Source organism: Trachemys scripta, chromosome 8 (genome assembly GCF_013100865.1).
Source record: "Trachemys scripta elegans isolate TJP31775 chromosome 8, CAS_Tse_1.0, whole genome shotgun sequence".
Lineage (NCBI taxonomy): Eukaryota > Metazoa > Chordata > Testudines > Emydidae > Trachemys > Trachemys scripta.
Window position 1 is genome coordinate 66,140,370 of NC_048305.1, and position 14,436 is coordinate 66,154,805.

At 42.7% G+C, this 14,436-nt stretch overlaps 1 protein-coding gene across 4 annotated transcripts in view; it reads left to right on the plus strand.

Moving 5' to 3' along the window:
• NR5A2 (nuclear receptor subfamily 5 group A member 2) overlaps positions 1–14,436 on the plus strand; it is a 125,449-nt gene that overhangs the window by 65,283 nt on the left and 45,730 nt on the right. For all 4 annotated transcript variants that reach the window (XM_034778862.1, XM_034778860.1, XM_034778863.1 and 1 more), the window contains one exon: positions 9,723–9,842. In XM_034778862.1, the coding sequence (XP_034634753.1) occupies positions 9,723–9,842 (120 nt within the window). The remainder of the gene's footprint in view (positions 1–9,722; positions 9,843–14,436) is intronic.

Below are 14,436 nucleotides of genomic sequence, written 5' to 3' on the forward strand. Positions count from 1 at the left end.
CATGGACAGGGGTTGAGCTGAATTTATTGGAGCTTTAATTCCTAGATCTCTTTACTCCCTTTGAACTCCTGTTGCCATGCTTCATTCCCAGGCACCCACTCACCACAAGGCAGATGACAAGGACTACACCAGGGTATTCTCTCTCCCCCTTAACTCTAAGCCTGGGGTCAGAGGGTAGCTGGCTCTCTTTTCCTTCCCCATCTAAACCAATGCATAAACTTGCACTGTTAGAAGGATGATGCTCCAGCCTCCATTCTAGTCTCTTCCCCAACCTGTGCGTGTCCACGTCCATGTCAAGGAGAAAATACACTGCACAGGTCCATGCTTTTGGCCACTTCTCACTCTAATTATGTGTAACCTCCTCTATGGCCAGATCATCTTGCTCACTCATCAGTCCAACCACATCACACACACACACGGCCAGCTCCAGGATTTTTGCCACCCCAAGCGTCAGAAGAAAAAAAAAAAAGCCGCGATCGTGATCAGCTGTAGCTCCACCGTGCCGCTTTCTTCTTCGGCGGCAGGTCCTTCCCTCCGAGAGGGACCCACCGCCGAATTGGGGCCAAAGAGCCCGATGTGCCGCCCCTTCCCTTTGGCTGCCCCAAGCACCTGCTTGCTCAGCTGGTGGCCGGAGCCAGCCCTGCACACACACACACACACGTGCGCACGCACACATACACACTCTTATACTTGAATCCTTCAAGTCTGCATCAAGTTGAGGTTTATCGTCCTTGCCTTCAAGGTTTTACCTGACTTCTACCTTCTTCTGTATGTCTTCTCTCCTCTCATCTAATAGTGCAAGTCTATGCACTGGTTTCCAGTTCACTTCCTGGTGTGATTCAAGATGATGTTGATATATAAAATCCTGAACAGTCTGGGGACCAGTTAACCAAGAGACAACCTCTTACCTTTTAGCACACTGACCCTGTTAAAATTTGATGGCATGATCTTATTGTTGGTTCATAGGATTAGAGTTGGTAGGATGAGCAGTATGGCTTTTTCAGCAGAAAGCCCCCCTCATCTTGAGAATCCATTCATTGGGCCACCAGAATTTGAGACTGGTAGCCATCAGGAAATAATGCTAGTGACACTTACTTAGTTTAGCCCTGGGTTGATTTTGATTATGGTGAGTTATATGTACACATAACTTGGCTATTAACATACCCATAGAGGTAGTGAGGCCCTTGTGGTTTAGTTGTGCAATTTTTTTAAATCTTTGTATACCAGCACTTAGTTTATTTGTTTATAGGCTTTATAAGCATCATTGATCAATCAATCATCTTGTCTTACCGTGTTTTTTTTTTCCCAGTGGTGGACTGTGGGGCTAAATTTATTTCACTTATACTTCACTAACACCAATATCTTATGTGGCTCTTCCCAGTTTACAAAAGCTTACAGGAGTATTCCATAAATGATCATGTCCCATAAGATGTAGTAGACCACCACCACCACTTTTAAATTCATCTCTGTGTCCTTCTTATGCAAACTTTATAGCATCGGCTGCTCTACCAGCCTTTCTGATAGATGTCAAAAGAGATGCGTCAATTAAGTTCTCTCAAGCATGAACTAATGTGTATTTTGCTTTTTCTCTGCTGATTTTATGGCCCTCGCTCATTAAATTAAAATAGGTGCAGAGTTTGTGAGCCACTGGCAGATGTTCACTGTTGCTAGTTTTATGAATCTTGTACAACAGCAGGAGCAGATTATGTGAAAACATGGGTTTTTTTGTGAATTTGCCATCTCCCAGCGCTCTCCCAGCACTGATTTTGTAATGAGACGATAAAAACTTGGGAGGTAAGCTTTGATAATGTTAGCTGCTGTTGGATCCTTCTAAAACCAGAAATGCAAAGTGTAGTTTGTTCACAAAAGTTGCTGCCTGTAGCTGAGGTAGATTTTTTTAAAAATATATTCTATGAGCAGTTGTATTAATGGAGTCAAGTATTTCGGCCTCTTATCCAGTTATGAGTTGTTACTCATGAAGACTGCATGTTTAAACTTTGTTTCAAAGCTTGTTTTATTATGCGGTAAACAGAGTTAGAGACACAGTAATGTATGACTTGCAATTTATGTTGGAGATTATTATAAGTAGAGCATGGTTTAAATGGTTTTATAATCCTTGTTGTGCAGAGTAGACTACAGCAAAATGACCACAAAGCAGAGTTTCAGGTATTCAGATGATAGTGGCAGATTCTGAATACAGTTATGCTAGTGTAAATTCCAAGTAATTCCATTCATTTAAAATCTGGCCCATAGGATACATCTACACAACAAAAAAAACACCCACGGCAGCGAATCTCAGAGCCCAAGTCAATTGACAGGTTCCTGGGGCCTGGGCTGTGGGGCTAAAAATAGCCATGTAGACATTCAGACTTGGGCTGGATCCTGGGCTCTACTTTTAGTTCCATAGCAAGAACCCCATAAACCCAAATCAATTGTCCCAGGCTCTGAGACTCACTGCTGCCGGGGGCGAGGGTTGGTTGCTGTGTAGACATATCCATAGTTTTTTGGGGGAGTATATGAATGTGGTAATTTACAATCCTCTCTCCAGCTAACATGTTGCTTGGTTGAAATGGCAAGGGGTGTCAAATACATGTTGTGGAAAGAGAAAAGGAAACATTTTTAATATACACTCAGCCTTGCTCTGTGATCTGAACAGAAATGAATTATCATGGCCACACACAGCATCGGGAGCAAGGCTGAGTTTGTGATAGCTCCAGTTTCACTTTGATTAGTAATATATCCATCCACTAAGGCCTTGGCTACACTTACCCGGTAGTTCGACGGCTGGAAATCGAACTTCTGGGTTCGACTTATCGCGTCTAGTCTGGACGTGATAAGTCAAACCCGGAAGTGCTCGCCGTCGACTGCGGTACTCCAGCTCGCCGAGAGGAGTACCGCGGAGTCGACGGGGGAGCCTGCCTGCCGCGTGTGGACCAAGGTAAGTTCGAACTAATTCGAACTAAGGTACTTCGAACTTCAGCTACGTTATTCACGTAGCTGAAGTTGCGTACCTTAGTTCGAATTAGGGGGGTAGTGTAGACCAAGCCTAAGTCTACTCCTCTTTCTCTCCTCCATCTCTATTGCCAATGGATATGTGAATTGTAGCTGATATTTGAGCGTACATATATTAACTTGGCTTGCACACTGTGATTGTAATACTACAGCAAGGGGTCTTTTAACCCATTTAAAATAATTCACATAAAAACACGTTAGAAGAAAATTTTTGCTAAATCAAGCACTCAAAAGTTAGGAAATGCCAGAATAAAGGTGGTCTGTGCAACCCTAGTTTGTCCCCCTTGTGAGAATGCATCACGACACAGTCTTTAATTACCTGATCACATACTATTTTTTCCATAGGACCACTGCCTTGTGCAGTGCACAGAATGAATGGTGCTTACTGAATAAGAAACTACTCAATATTTTTTCTACATGTTGTTCAATGTGTGGCCCCAGGCCTTATTTATTGTACATTTATTCAATCTCTGCTCTGAAGACAGAAGTATTAATTTCCTCATGGTGTTTTCTGGGGTGCTCACCACTATAGTATCTAAATACTTCACAAATATTAAAGAATTTATTTTCACAACATGCCTGTGAGATGAAGGAACATTTTACAGATGTGGAACTGAGGTACAGAGAGATTAAGGTCAAAAATATCCACTAATTTTGGTGCACACGTTGAGACACCTAGGACCTGTTTTTTCAGAGTACTTACCATAATATAGCACTTTATATGTTCAAAGCACAGCTCCCATTGACTTCAGCTGCAGCTATGAATACTTAGCATTTCTGCAAATCAGACCCCAGAATCTCAGCTCAGACACACATAATGAGGAATACACTATTACTAAACACCTGTAAAAAGTCTGGTTAAAGTGACTTGGCTAGCATCACATAAGAACTCTGTAGCAGAGGCAGGGATAGAATCCAAATTTCTAGGGCAACATTCATGTGCCTTAACCATGAGACCATCTCTTCTCTTCCCACAATCTCCCACCTCATTCACTACATACCTGCCAATCCACCACCCACCGGGAATATTAGTTGACAGCTCCTCCATAGACCAGTAGCATGGGTATGTAAATGGCACAGTTCCGAAACTCCTCCAACATCTGGCCCCTTTGTGGTGAGAGGGAGACCCTGGCACAAATCTACATAATACATCAGGTTGCAGCACCTCTTCCAGAACCTCTTACTGAGGTTCTGTGCACTTCTCCCCACATCTCCTGATCCTTGCACACTCCATCCACTGCCCCGCGTCATGAGACCTCCTCATCAACCTCCTCCTGGCATTGGCCAAGATGGCCATCAATCATACCAGGAGGAGAAAGCTGTATAGGGCAGGGGTGCTCTGCAATAGTGGAACCTATTTCCAGTCCCTTGTCTGCTCACATCTCCGGGCATAGTTCCTCTGGGCAGTGTCCACTGACTCCTGAGCTCCTTTGAGAAGCAGTGGGTACTGTCTGGGGCTCTCTGCCCAGTTTCCCCTTCTGGTTCCTAATTTTCAACCTAACTTCACTCCCATTCCTGTTTTCTCCTTTGCTGTCCCCAACAATCAACTGTAACTTGGACTTAGTGGCTCCCCCCTTTAATTGAGGAGGTTGGCCTTTAGTTATGAGCAGACTTAGAACCACCAGTCCCAGTATTACAAATAGTATGTACCTTCCAAATTCTGCAACAAATGAAGCAGGTATCCTACAGTCAGCAATTTCTTCACTACAGAACCCTCATTCATCCCCAAAGCAGGTCCATCTTGCTCACTGAATGAGGCACGGTTCTGTGGAAAAAATAGTATGTGATTATGCAATTAAAGGCTGTATCATAATGCATACGCACAACAGGACCAAATTAAGGTTGCACAGGTAACCTGAGTTCTGGCGTTTCCTAACTTTCGAGTGGTTGACTTTGCAATTTTAATAATATTCTTTTAATGTAGACTTTCTGTGTAATTTCTTAGGTTTAAAAAAAAACACAAAATTCCATCATGTGGCATCAAATTGACACCTATATAGGTCATCAGCAGGGCTGGAATCTCTACCACATATCTCTGCCACTTAAACTAATGGAGTAACTGATAACAGTAGTAGGCTGTTATCCTCTGTGAGGAGGATAGCAGGAGGTGGCAGTGAGTTTTACAGGTATTGGCTGGCAGCAGAGGAATGACAAGACTCAGGAATCCTGGGTTCCACTGACTGTGAAGAGGAATGTGGTCTAGTGAGCACATGCTCTTCTACCCGTTCCCCGCCAAGCAATACCCCATTGCTCCATCCTCTTCAACCAGTACCTGTCCCAGTTTTGTCTCTTTCCTGTCCCTGGCTCCTCATGCCAATCCCATTCTCCTCACGTTGCCAGTCCCAGTTCTCACTCCTCAAGCGTCTCACCCCAGTCTCCTTGCCCAGCCATTCCCAGTTCATCCCCTAGTTCCAGTCTCTTTGCCAAGATAGTCTCATTTCCCCATCCTACCCTTCATCTTATTTGTTTTTCTTGCCCACCTTCACCTCCATTGGCCTCACCCAGGTTCCTCATCCCCCCGGCTCCCAGTCCAAATCTCCTTTAACCAAGCTCCTTGTCCAGTCTCCCAGCTTCTTGTGGCAGTCTCTTTGCCTATCCATTTCCCGTTCTGCCCCTGCACACTAGTTCCTTGTCAGATCTGACTCCCCTCTCTCCCTCCATCTCCTTTGCCCTCACTCCACTGGTTCTCAGTCTCTTTGCCCAGCCAGTCCCAGTCTCCATTCTTGGCTCCTAGTCATAGTCTGCTTCCAGTCACCCCTACTCCCAGTCCACATTTCCCTCTACCCGCCCACCCCCACCAGTCCCTGTTTCTACCAACCCCCAGGCTCCTTGTCCCAACTATCCCCCCCACCCCAGGTAGGTCCAGCTGTTGTCCCTCTGCATTTGAATCAGGCAGCTTTCTCCACATTGCCTGTGCCCAGCAGAGGAGTCACTGAGAGCACAGAATAGATGGCCTCCCTGCTCTCAGTTCATGTTCCCAGACTCAGAGCTGGCATGGCCAGCAACACCCCAGCACTGCAATTGCAGCAGAATCCCTGCTCAGCACTAGGCTGGAACATGCCGAGTACAGACAGAATCTTCAGGAAATTTAGCTGCTAAAAATCTGAAAGGTCTGTACTGAGCATATGTGACCTGCAATTCTCCAAAGACTTCTAACTTGACCAAATTTGGGCAGATTTTCACGGGGCTGGAAAAAGATACATCCCTGATACAAAGGTTGAAATTCAAGTCCCTGCTCCAAAGCATGGGAGAGCTAGAGGTTCTCAATGAAAAGGTCACCAGGATTTTTTTTAACAGGGGAAGAACAAAGCATTTTTCCCTAGTTTCATTCTTGGAAATTGATTGAACTGTTTTGGCGGAAACTTTCCACAGCAATTCAGACAGACAGACAACCACCATGGAAAATTTCAGCCCAAATGGATGAAATTTCACAAAGTTATAAGCAACTGAAAACAGGAACTTATAATGGGAGGTGTCAGGCAATCTTAACAATAGGCAGCACTACTTATAATAAAAGCTTTCAGTTTCTTAGGCTAAGCAAACCATACAAATAGTACCACTCTGTTGGCTGTAGCCTAAATCTGAAAGGGTGCAACTGATAAAAAGTTCGAGTCCTAGAAGTTAAAAATTGAAAAGACCTATTACATCACCTATTCTAGCTGTCCAGTTATGCAGGATTGTTCCCTGAAATACATTTTTCTAGTGCTTTTCCCAGTCCAGTTTTAAATGTATCAAATTATGGGGTGTCCACCGCTTCCTTTGGAAGGCTGTTTTGCAGCCTAATAGGTCTGTCTCTCAGAAATTGTTTTAGGTAGATATTCAGCTTAAATTTTCCCTTCTGTAATTTTTGTTTTATTTCTCTGAATTATAAATATTTTAATTATCTTCAGTTCCTATCCATCAGTGGTGTTTACAGCCTTTACATATTTATTGAATCTTATCATGCTTCCCATTTAAGTGTTGCCCAGCAAAGCTACTGTAAAAATATGTATTCTTTTAGGGCATAATCATGCAGTATCCTGAGCACGCAAAATTTCACTGTGTGTCAGTAGGACTATTGCTTGTAATGAGACTGTAGGGTCAGGCCTTTAATCATTCCTTAAAAGTCAGACTCTCCACCCCCTGATAATTGTGCTGCTTTTATATGATTCCCCAGCAATTTCTCACTTTTCCTGGCCAAAAAAAAAAAAAGTCCAAAACTCAAACACAATATTCCAGTTGCAGTCACACCATTTTCACTGAGAGATACAGTTGCTGGGATCATCCTGTTCCATAAGACGGTGCCTCTTTATATAAGCAACCCAAACTGCATTGCATATATACACATTGAACTGCAAGCCACTTGTTTGCAGCCATATCATATTTTAAAGTTTTCTCTCTAATTTGCTATTCGCTATTATCACTCATTCTGGCAAACCACTTTTAGCAAATGCGGTTTTCCCTTCATTTTAATGGTAGTTGGAGCAAGCCTTTTGTATTATTCAGATTTCAATACTGTGCAGTATGCCCCCACTTCTTGAGCATTAATAAAGTATTAAATATGGTTCCATTATTCTCTAGATGTTTTACAATATTTTTCTCAATATGTTCCAAGTATAGAAATAAGATTAACAATGTAGCAATAAAGTATGATCACTCATTTTTTTGAAGCTTTATCTATGACTATTATACGGTCTTATTACAATTGCACGTCTATGACTGTTTATGTTGTATCATCTATGTCATCTGGACCAATTTCTATAAGAAAAACACTGACATTGTGTCAAGTATCAGAGCAGTAGCCGTGTTAATCTGGATTTGTAAAAAGTGACAAAGAGTCCTGTGGCACCTTATAGACTAACAGACGTATTGGAGCATAAGCTTTTGTGGGTGAATACCCACTTCGTCAGTGCACTTTACCTGCATTTTTCTCTCAAAAGGATTATTTTTCACTGGTCCCACTACCTAATGCCATAGCATTGGTTTAGTTTGTGTCATGTCTGTATATTCAGACTAAGTTTTTTCAAAAATGAGTGCTCCTAAATCCATAGCCTGAATTTCAAAATTGCTAAGCACATAGCAACACCTATTGATTTCAAATGTTCAGCACGTTTGGATTAAGTTGCCTAAACAATTTAGAAGAACAGGAGTACTTGTGGCACCTTAGAGACTAACAAATTTATTAGAGCATAAGCTTTCATGGACTACAGCCCACTTCTTCGGATGCATAAGAAGTGGGCTGTAGTCCACGAAAGCTTATGCTCTAATAAATTTGTTAGTCTCTAAGGTGCCACAAGTACTCCTGTTCTTCTTTTTGCGGATACAGACTAACACGGCTGCTACTCTGAAACCTAAACAATTTAGGAACCTAAATTCAGGAATCCATTTTGAAAATCTTGGTTTCAGTATACAGTAGCACCATGAATCCTCTAGGTTCATTCTGGCACTGTTTACTCTCTGTATTCAGTAAGGTGTACTACTCACAGGAAATTTACCCCTTATTTTGCATGTTTTTTCTTCTCCTCCCTTTTGGGAGAAGACAGACTCCTTTAATCTCAGTCTCTTCCACTCTGTTCTCTGACTCAGATGATAATTGCTGCAATTGCTATGTTTCAATGCCTGGACAATATTCTGGGAGGTCAGAATCAGGACTAGTGTCAGATATGCGTCTGGTATTACCAGATTCAGTCAGTGATACATCTCTTACTACTGTACAATCTCTGACTACTTCTTATACATACATTTTCTTCTCCTACCTGAGACCATCCTGTTCCATTTTGTTTCCAAAAGTAAACTCTGGAGAGGCAGCATCCTTCCTTTTTCAGTGTAACACCAGCACTGATGGAGGCAGTATTTACACTTCTTACTGGAACTAATCCTGGACTTGAACTTGTCAATGCATCTGGGATTTTGATACTTTTCTGCTGATTCTCCAGGACGTCTAAAGAGTGAGGCTCAGTGGCAGGGAGCGTGGAGAAGCTTACACTAGCACTGTATTTTCTGTGCATGTTCTGTGGGTCAAATAAGATCCACACCCCAAAGCTGTTTTGTTTTGTTTTTTGTCAGAAGCTCTAAAATTCTTTAATTACTTCTTTTAAAACGTGTGTGAAGCTCAGTTATTCAATTTATATTAATCCATTGTGAAAGCTTCAGTTTAAAAGAACATTGCCCTAATAACATAATAGGCATATAATAATATTCAGCTCTTCTCCAGAGCTTTTCGCTCATAGATCTCAAAGCAGTCTAAAGGAAAGTGAGTATCATCTACATTTTGCAGATAGGAAAATTGAGGCATGAGGTCACGCAGCAGGCTAGTGGTTGAGCAAGGAAAAGAATGCTGATCTCCTGAGATAAGCAGCTAAAATGGAAAAATAAAATTAATTGCTCCTAGTGATCAGTGGGCATTTCACCCGGTGTCCGGTATAATTTGGTTATTAGTGCTCATGGATCACCTTATTCTAGCAGTTAATCAGTTATAAATATTCTACTTAACCATAGATTGTGCCATCTATTGACAAAGGCCTATTAGCTGCAATATCAATGTTCTGACATCAATAATTATTGACATCACTTCAGTTCTCATAACATTAAATCTGAATATCTGAAACTTCACCAGATAACTAAAAAGGGTGGTATGCTACCCTCTTCTCCTTCAGCAATCTGTGCAATATGAGTGAGTTTTGTAAGAGTTATTTTGAGTAATACTATCAATTTTTCTGTTTGTTTTACAGGTTGATGACCAAATGAAGCTGCTTCAGAATTGCTGGAGTGAACTCTTAATTCTAGATCACATTTACCGGCAAGTGGTACATGGGAAAGAAGGCTCCATCCTTCTAGTTACTGGGCAACAAGTGAGTGTGCAGACTCCAAGAGGTGTTGGTTTTTTATTAATCATCTTCAAAATAGCAGGAGTTTAACTAGGTCAGAAGCACTCGTGTTCTGAAATAGAGAGATTGGCTACAAATAATGTAGATAAAATGACTTGTGCACTCTGTTCCTAGTCCAATGATCACCGTTAAACTTATAAAAGCAGATATAATCATAAGCACTTTGCTTTTCCAATCTACTTGTCTACCACTATGATTGAAAGAGAGTAGATCAGAAGTGTCTCTCAAGAAGTTTTATTTTCTAGGGCTAAGATGGTTTCTGACAAAAACTACGGTTTAGACCTGAGCAATAAAAGTTTATTTTTCTTTGAGAATTCTGGTTTACTCAAAATAATCGCTGGTCAGTTCAGAAGTTCCTTGCAGATATTACCCAGTGTTGCTAAACAGCCTCTCAAAGAGTTGATTGTCTCCAGGCATCAGAGGTATAGTCTGTCTGTCTGACAGTAAAAAGCAGTCTAAATTATGAAATGAGGAAAATTGTGGGAAAATCTAAATAATATAGAAAGCTTTGAATCATTTATAATTTCCAAAAGCACAATGGGCTTGACAATGAAAATAAGAACCTTATTCATAAAATATATATTCAGACTTTAATGGAACAAAATCCAAGTATCAGTGAGAGGTAGAGTGTGCCTGTACATTTGCTTCCCGATTCAAAGTGAAAACAAATGATGTCCACTGGTATGTAAGTAACTGCAAACTATACACCTGAGGGAATTCTGTGCTACTCCGCATGCGCAGAATTTATGTCCACCACAGATTTCTTTGCTTCCCTGCAGAAAAATGACTTTCTGACAGGGAAGCAAAGGAAAGACACAAGAGCGGTCATGTTTCCAGTGCCCAGACAGCTGGCAGAGAGGTAAATCACTGTAGGGCAGGTGGCAGGACTGGGGAAGACCTGGCTGGTGGCTCCTACCCTTGCCTGAAGTCAGCTGCTAGGCCCGGCTGGGGAGGATGGGACTTCCTCTTCCCCTGCACGGCATCCAGGGTTGGATCAGACCCACCCCCCAGATTTCTTCCCCAGCTGCAGGAAGCTCTGCAAATTTTGCCCCCCACCCCCTGCTTCCTGTACCCATCACTGCTCAGCTACAGTGGGAGGGATCCCTGTACAGGGATCTGCTCCCCCATCTGCCCAACCCCCATGCATCCAGATCCCCTAATATCCAGACTCTCCCGCTGAGCCTCACCCCACACACACACTCAACCCCCTCCCCCCCACGATGAGCCCACTCCCCTGGCACCTGGACCATCCCGACAAGCCACCTGCACTCAGATCCCCACCCACTAAGCACCAACCAGCAGCACCTTGATCCCCACCCCACTGAGTCCCACTCCCCAGCATCAGGACCCTCCACTAAGCCCCCTCTACCCAGACCCCCATCCACTGACACCCAACCACCTTCACTTGGACCCCCCTGCAGAGTCCCATTACTGTTGCACCCAGAACCCCCCCCCCAACAAGCCTCTGTGCATCCAGATCACCCCCCATACCTGGATCCCCCACTGAGCTGCCCACACCCAGATTGCCCCACACAGAACCCTCTCAACCCATACCTCAATCCTCCCCACACTAAGCCCCTCCACACTTGGATCCTGCCATGCTGAACCTGCCTACTCACACCTGATATGGAGGGGCAAGACCCTGGGGTGTTCTGGGGCCGTCCCGATCCTTGCGCTGTGTCACGGTTTGGTGCAGCCTACCGCTGAGTCCGTGTCCCAGGTGGGAGCTGCACAGTGACCTCCCACCCCATGTGGCCAGTGGCCTGTGCTCCCCAAAGCCATTGTGGAGCCTCCACATTTATTTGACAAATAAAACTCACAGAATTTTGCAGAATTTTAAAATATTGTATGCAGAATTTTTCCTTTTTTGGCACAGAATGCCCTCAGGAGTCAAACTAAGCTGCCTAGATTGATATGCACTATGGGAAACAACTCCTTTTTCTAACTACAGAAATATATTATGCATGTGTCTATGTTGTGCAAAATTCGCTTAGAGACTTAGTCATAATTTTACAAATGGAGGCCCATTTCCCTATGCTCAGAAGAAGCGTTCTAAGCCTATCAAAGGTCAGAGAAGCGACCCTTCCCATTTACTATTAGCAAGTTTATTTACATGGTCTAGTGGTGCTAGATCAGGACTGGGAAGCCACACTGCTCCCACATTCTAATCTTGGCTAATCCGGATGCCCTTTGCATCATTTGGCAAATAACTTAATGTCCCTAGGCCAAGATTCTGCCCCACACTGACATCAGCTGAACTGAGTGGAATTACTCTGGATTTATATTGGTGTCAATGAAAGCAAAGTTGATCCTCTGTTTCCCCATCTGCAAAATGAAGATACTAGTAGCAGCTTACCTACCACACAAGGATGCTTATGATTTTTATGTTTATAATTCTCTTTCAAAATAGAAAATGCTACCTGTTACTATGAGCACATTGGCAGTTGTAGTAAATTAATGTCTAATTTATTTTATGATTTACTTATTCCCTTGCATTGCATCCATTTATGTGCAATAGTAATTTCTTACTGCCTTGGCCACTTTTAGCCTGTATTTAAAAAAAAAAAAAAAAAGATGTGCATGTGTTACAAAGAAAACAGAACATTTTGTGACTATTGGACAATAATGCACAGCAGGCAGTGTAATAATTGCATTGCTTACAAATTATCAGAGTTGCTTGGAAATTTTATTTTTCCAGGCAAAACTACAGTCTCAAACTAAATGAAAATATGACTAAACTGGACTGGTTACATCCATTTTTGCCCCACCACTGACAAGCTGGTCTAATATGTACTCTTTTCAAACCCAATTTCACCTACATCTCTTCCAGCATTAGTCCTGCATTAGTTAGTGCAGGCACCCTCAGCATCCCCTTCAAGAGTTTCCCCTCATCCATTGAGCACACTTCCTTCAGCTTGAAATGTTCAGAGAATAGAGGGACCCACCTTGCAAGAACAAAAACAGCCAATTCCAGTGCCTCTCCTTATGGATGGGCTACTGCTCACTTCACTTGTGCTGAGAACTAACTTAGTCTCCACTTCATCTCCTAAAGACTTTCACTGAGAAGTAGAGATGAACAACAGCTAGATCAAATAGGCTATCCAAAAATAACAGCAGTCTGAGACAGCTGGTAATAAGACAGTAAATAGTCTGAAATGAAACACACAGCTGGTAGATTCTAGGTATGTTGTCTCATCCTATTCTGATCACCATCAATATTGAGTCAAATTCATAGCTAGTGGAAGTGTGCGCTATTCCATTGACTGTGCCTGCTTCTGCTAGTGACCTATCCACTGGAACATTAGCAGGGAACCATGGAACTGGTCTAACTATGCCAGTATAAGTAATTTGCCACTTGCAATTTTAAAACAGTCAGTTTAAAAGGCCATGTATTTAAATGAAATTCAGGCCTAAAAATTCAGGAGTAAAATAAACTATTTTACAGAGAGGCTAGCTGAGTGTTCTAAGCATCAGGTTTAAAATATCCAGACTTGCTAGAACCACAAGTTCAAATCCTGGCAGGATAAACTCATCCCATTTACATCTGAGAGAGATAAACTGAAACTATGGCTTACTATGCAGGGAGAATTTTTGATGGAAAGCTTAGAAACTGTCTGTCAGCTTTACTTGATTCTAAAGATCCCACCGTGTTTTTAGTAATTCTGGGACGCCGATGTCCTAGACCAAAATACTTCCAACCTCTGCTACTGTGCAGCATGCTGTGTGCTTGTTGATTGCTGCCCGGCTCCCAAAATGTAATGCTGTGCCCCAGTTTCCCCAACAGTAAAATGCAGATAATGCCTACATCACATCAATAATGCCTACATTAAGTAATTGTCATGACATTAAATTGCTCAATGTCTGGAAAGTACTTTGAGTCATTTGACTGAGAAGCGCTATGAATATTACTTATCATTATCATCCTTACTATAAGCAAGATTATAGGGCAACATACAAGCTTTCAAGAGAAATGTTTGAGCTTCCGGCTGTCATTAACTTTAAATACAAACCCATTGTTCTTGGTAAATGGAGTCCTATATAGTCTTCTTTGTTAACTTGGAGACATTAAGAGCTAGACTGTGACTAGCCCTGCAAGGTAATAAAGTTAAGAGAACCCAGAAAGCCTTCCTCCTTGCACCTTTGCCCATAAGCTGGTTATAATCATAGCCATTATGCTCTCATAGGGGAAGGACCGCTCCTGGCTAGTGATGCCAACCTTCTCCAAAAGCCATGGGAAGAGCAGGATGAACAAGTGTCATAACCTTCACCTACTCTACCCCAGCCAGCAGAACTGGGCCAGTTGCATGAAGCACACTCTGCACCCTTTCAAAGGCATCGAATCAAGTACAGTATGTCTAGGGGCTGCAGTTGGAGTGCTGCACAGCTGTACTTCCCTCTTTTCAGCCACATTCCAGCCCTGGATAGGAAAAAGCATAGTCAGTGGCAAAGCAGCAAGCACTGAGGCTTGCACAGAAAGGCCTTGTTTTATTTATTTAGCTGTCTAGAGTTTCATAAATAAGGTGTGTGTGTGTGTGTGTGTGTGTGTTTCAAGAAAGCA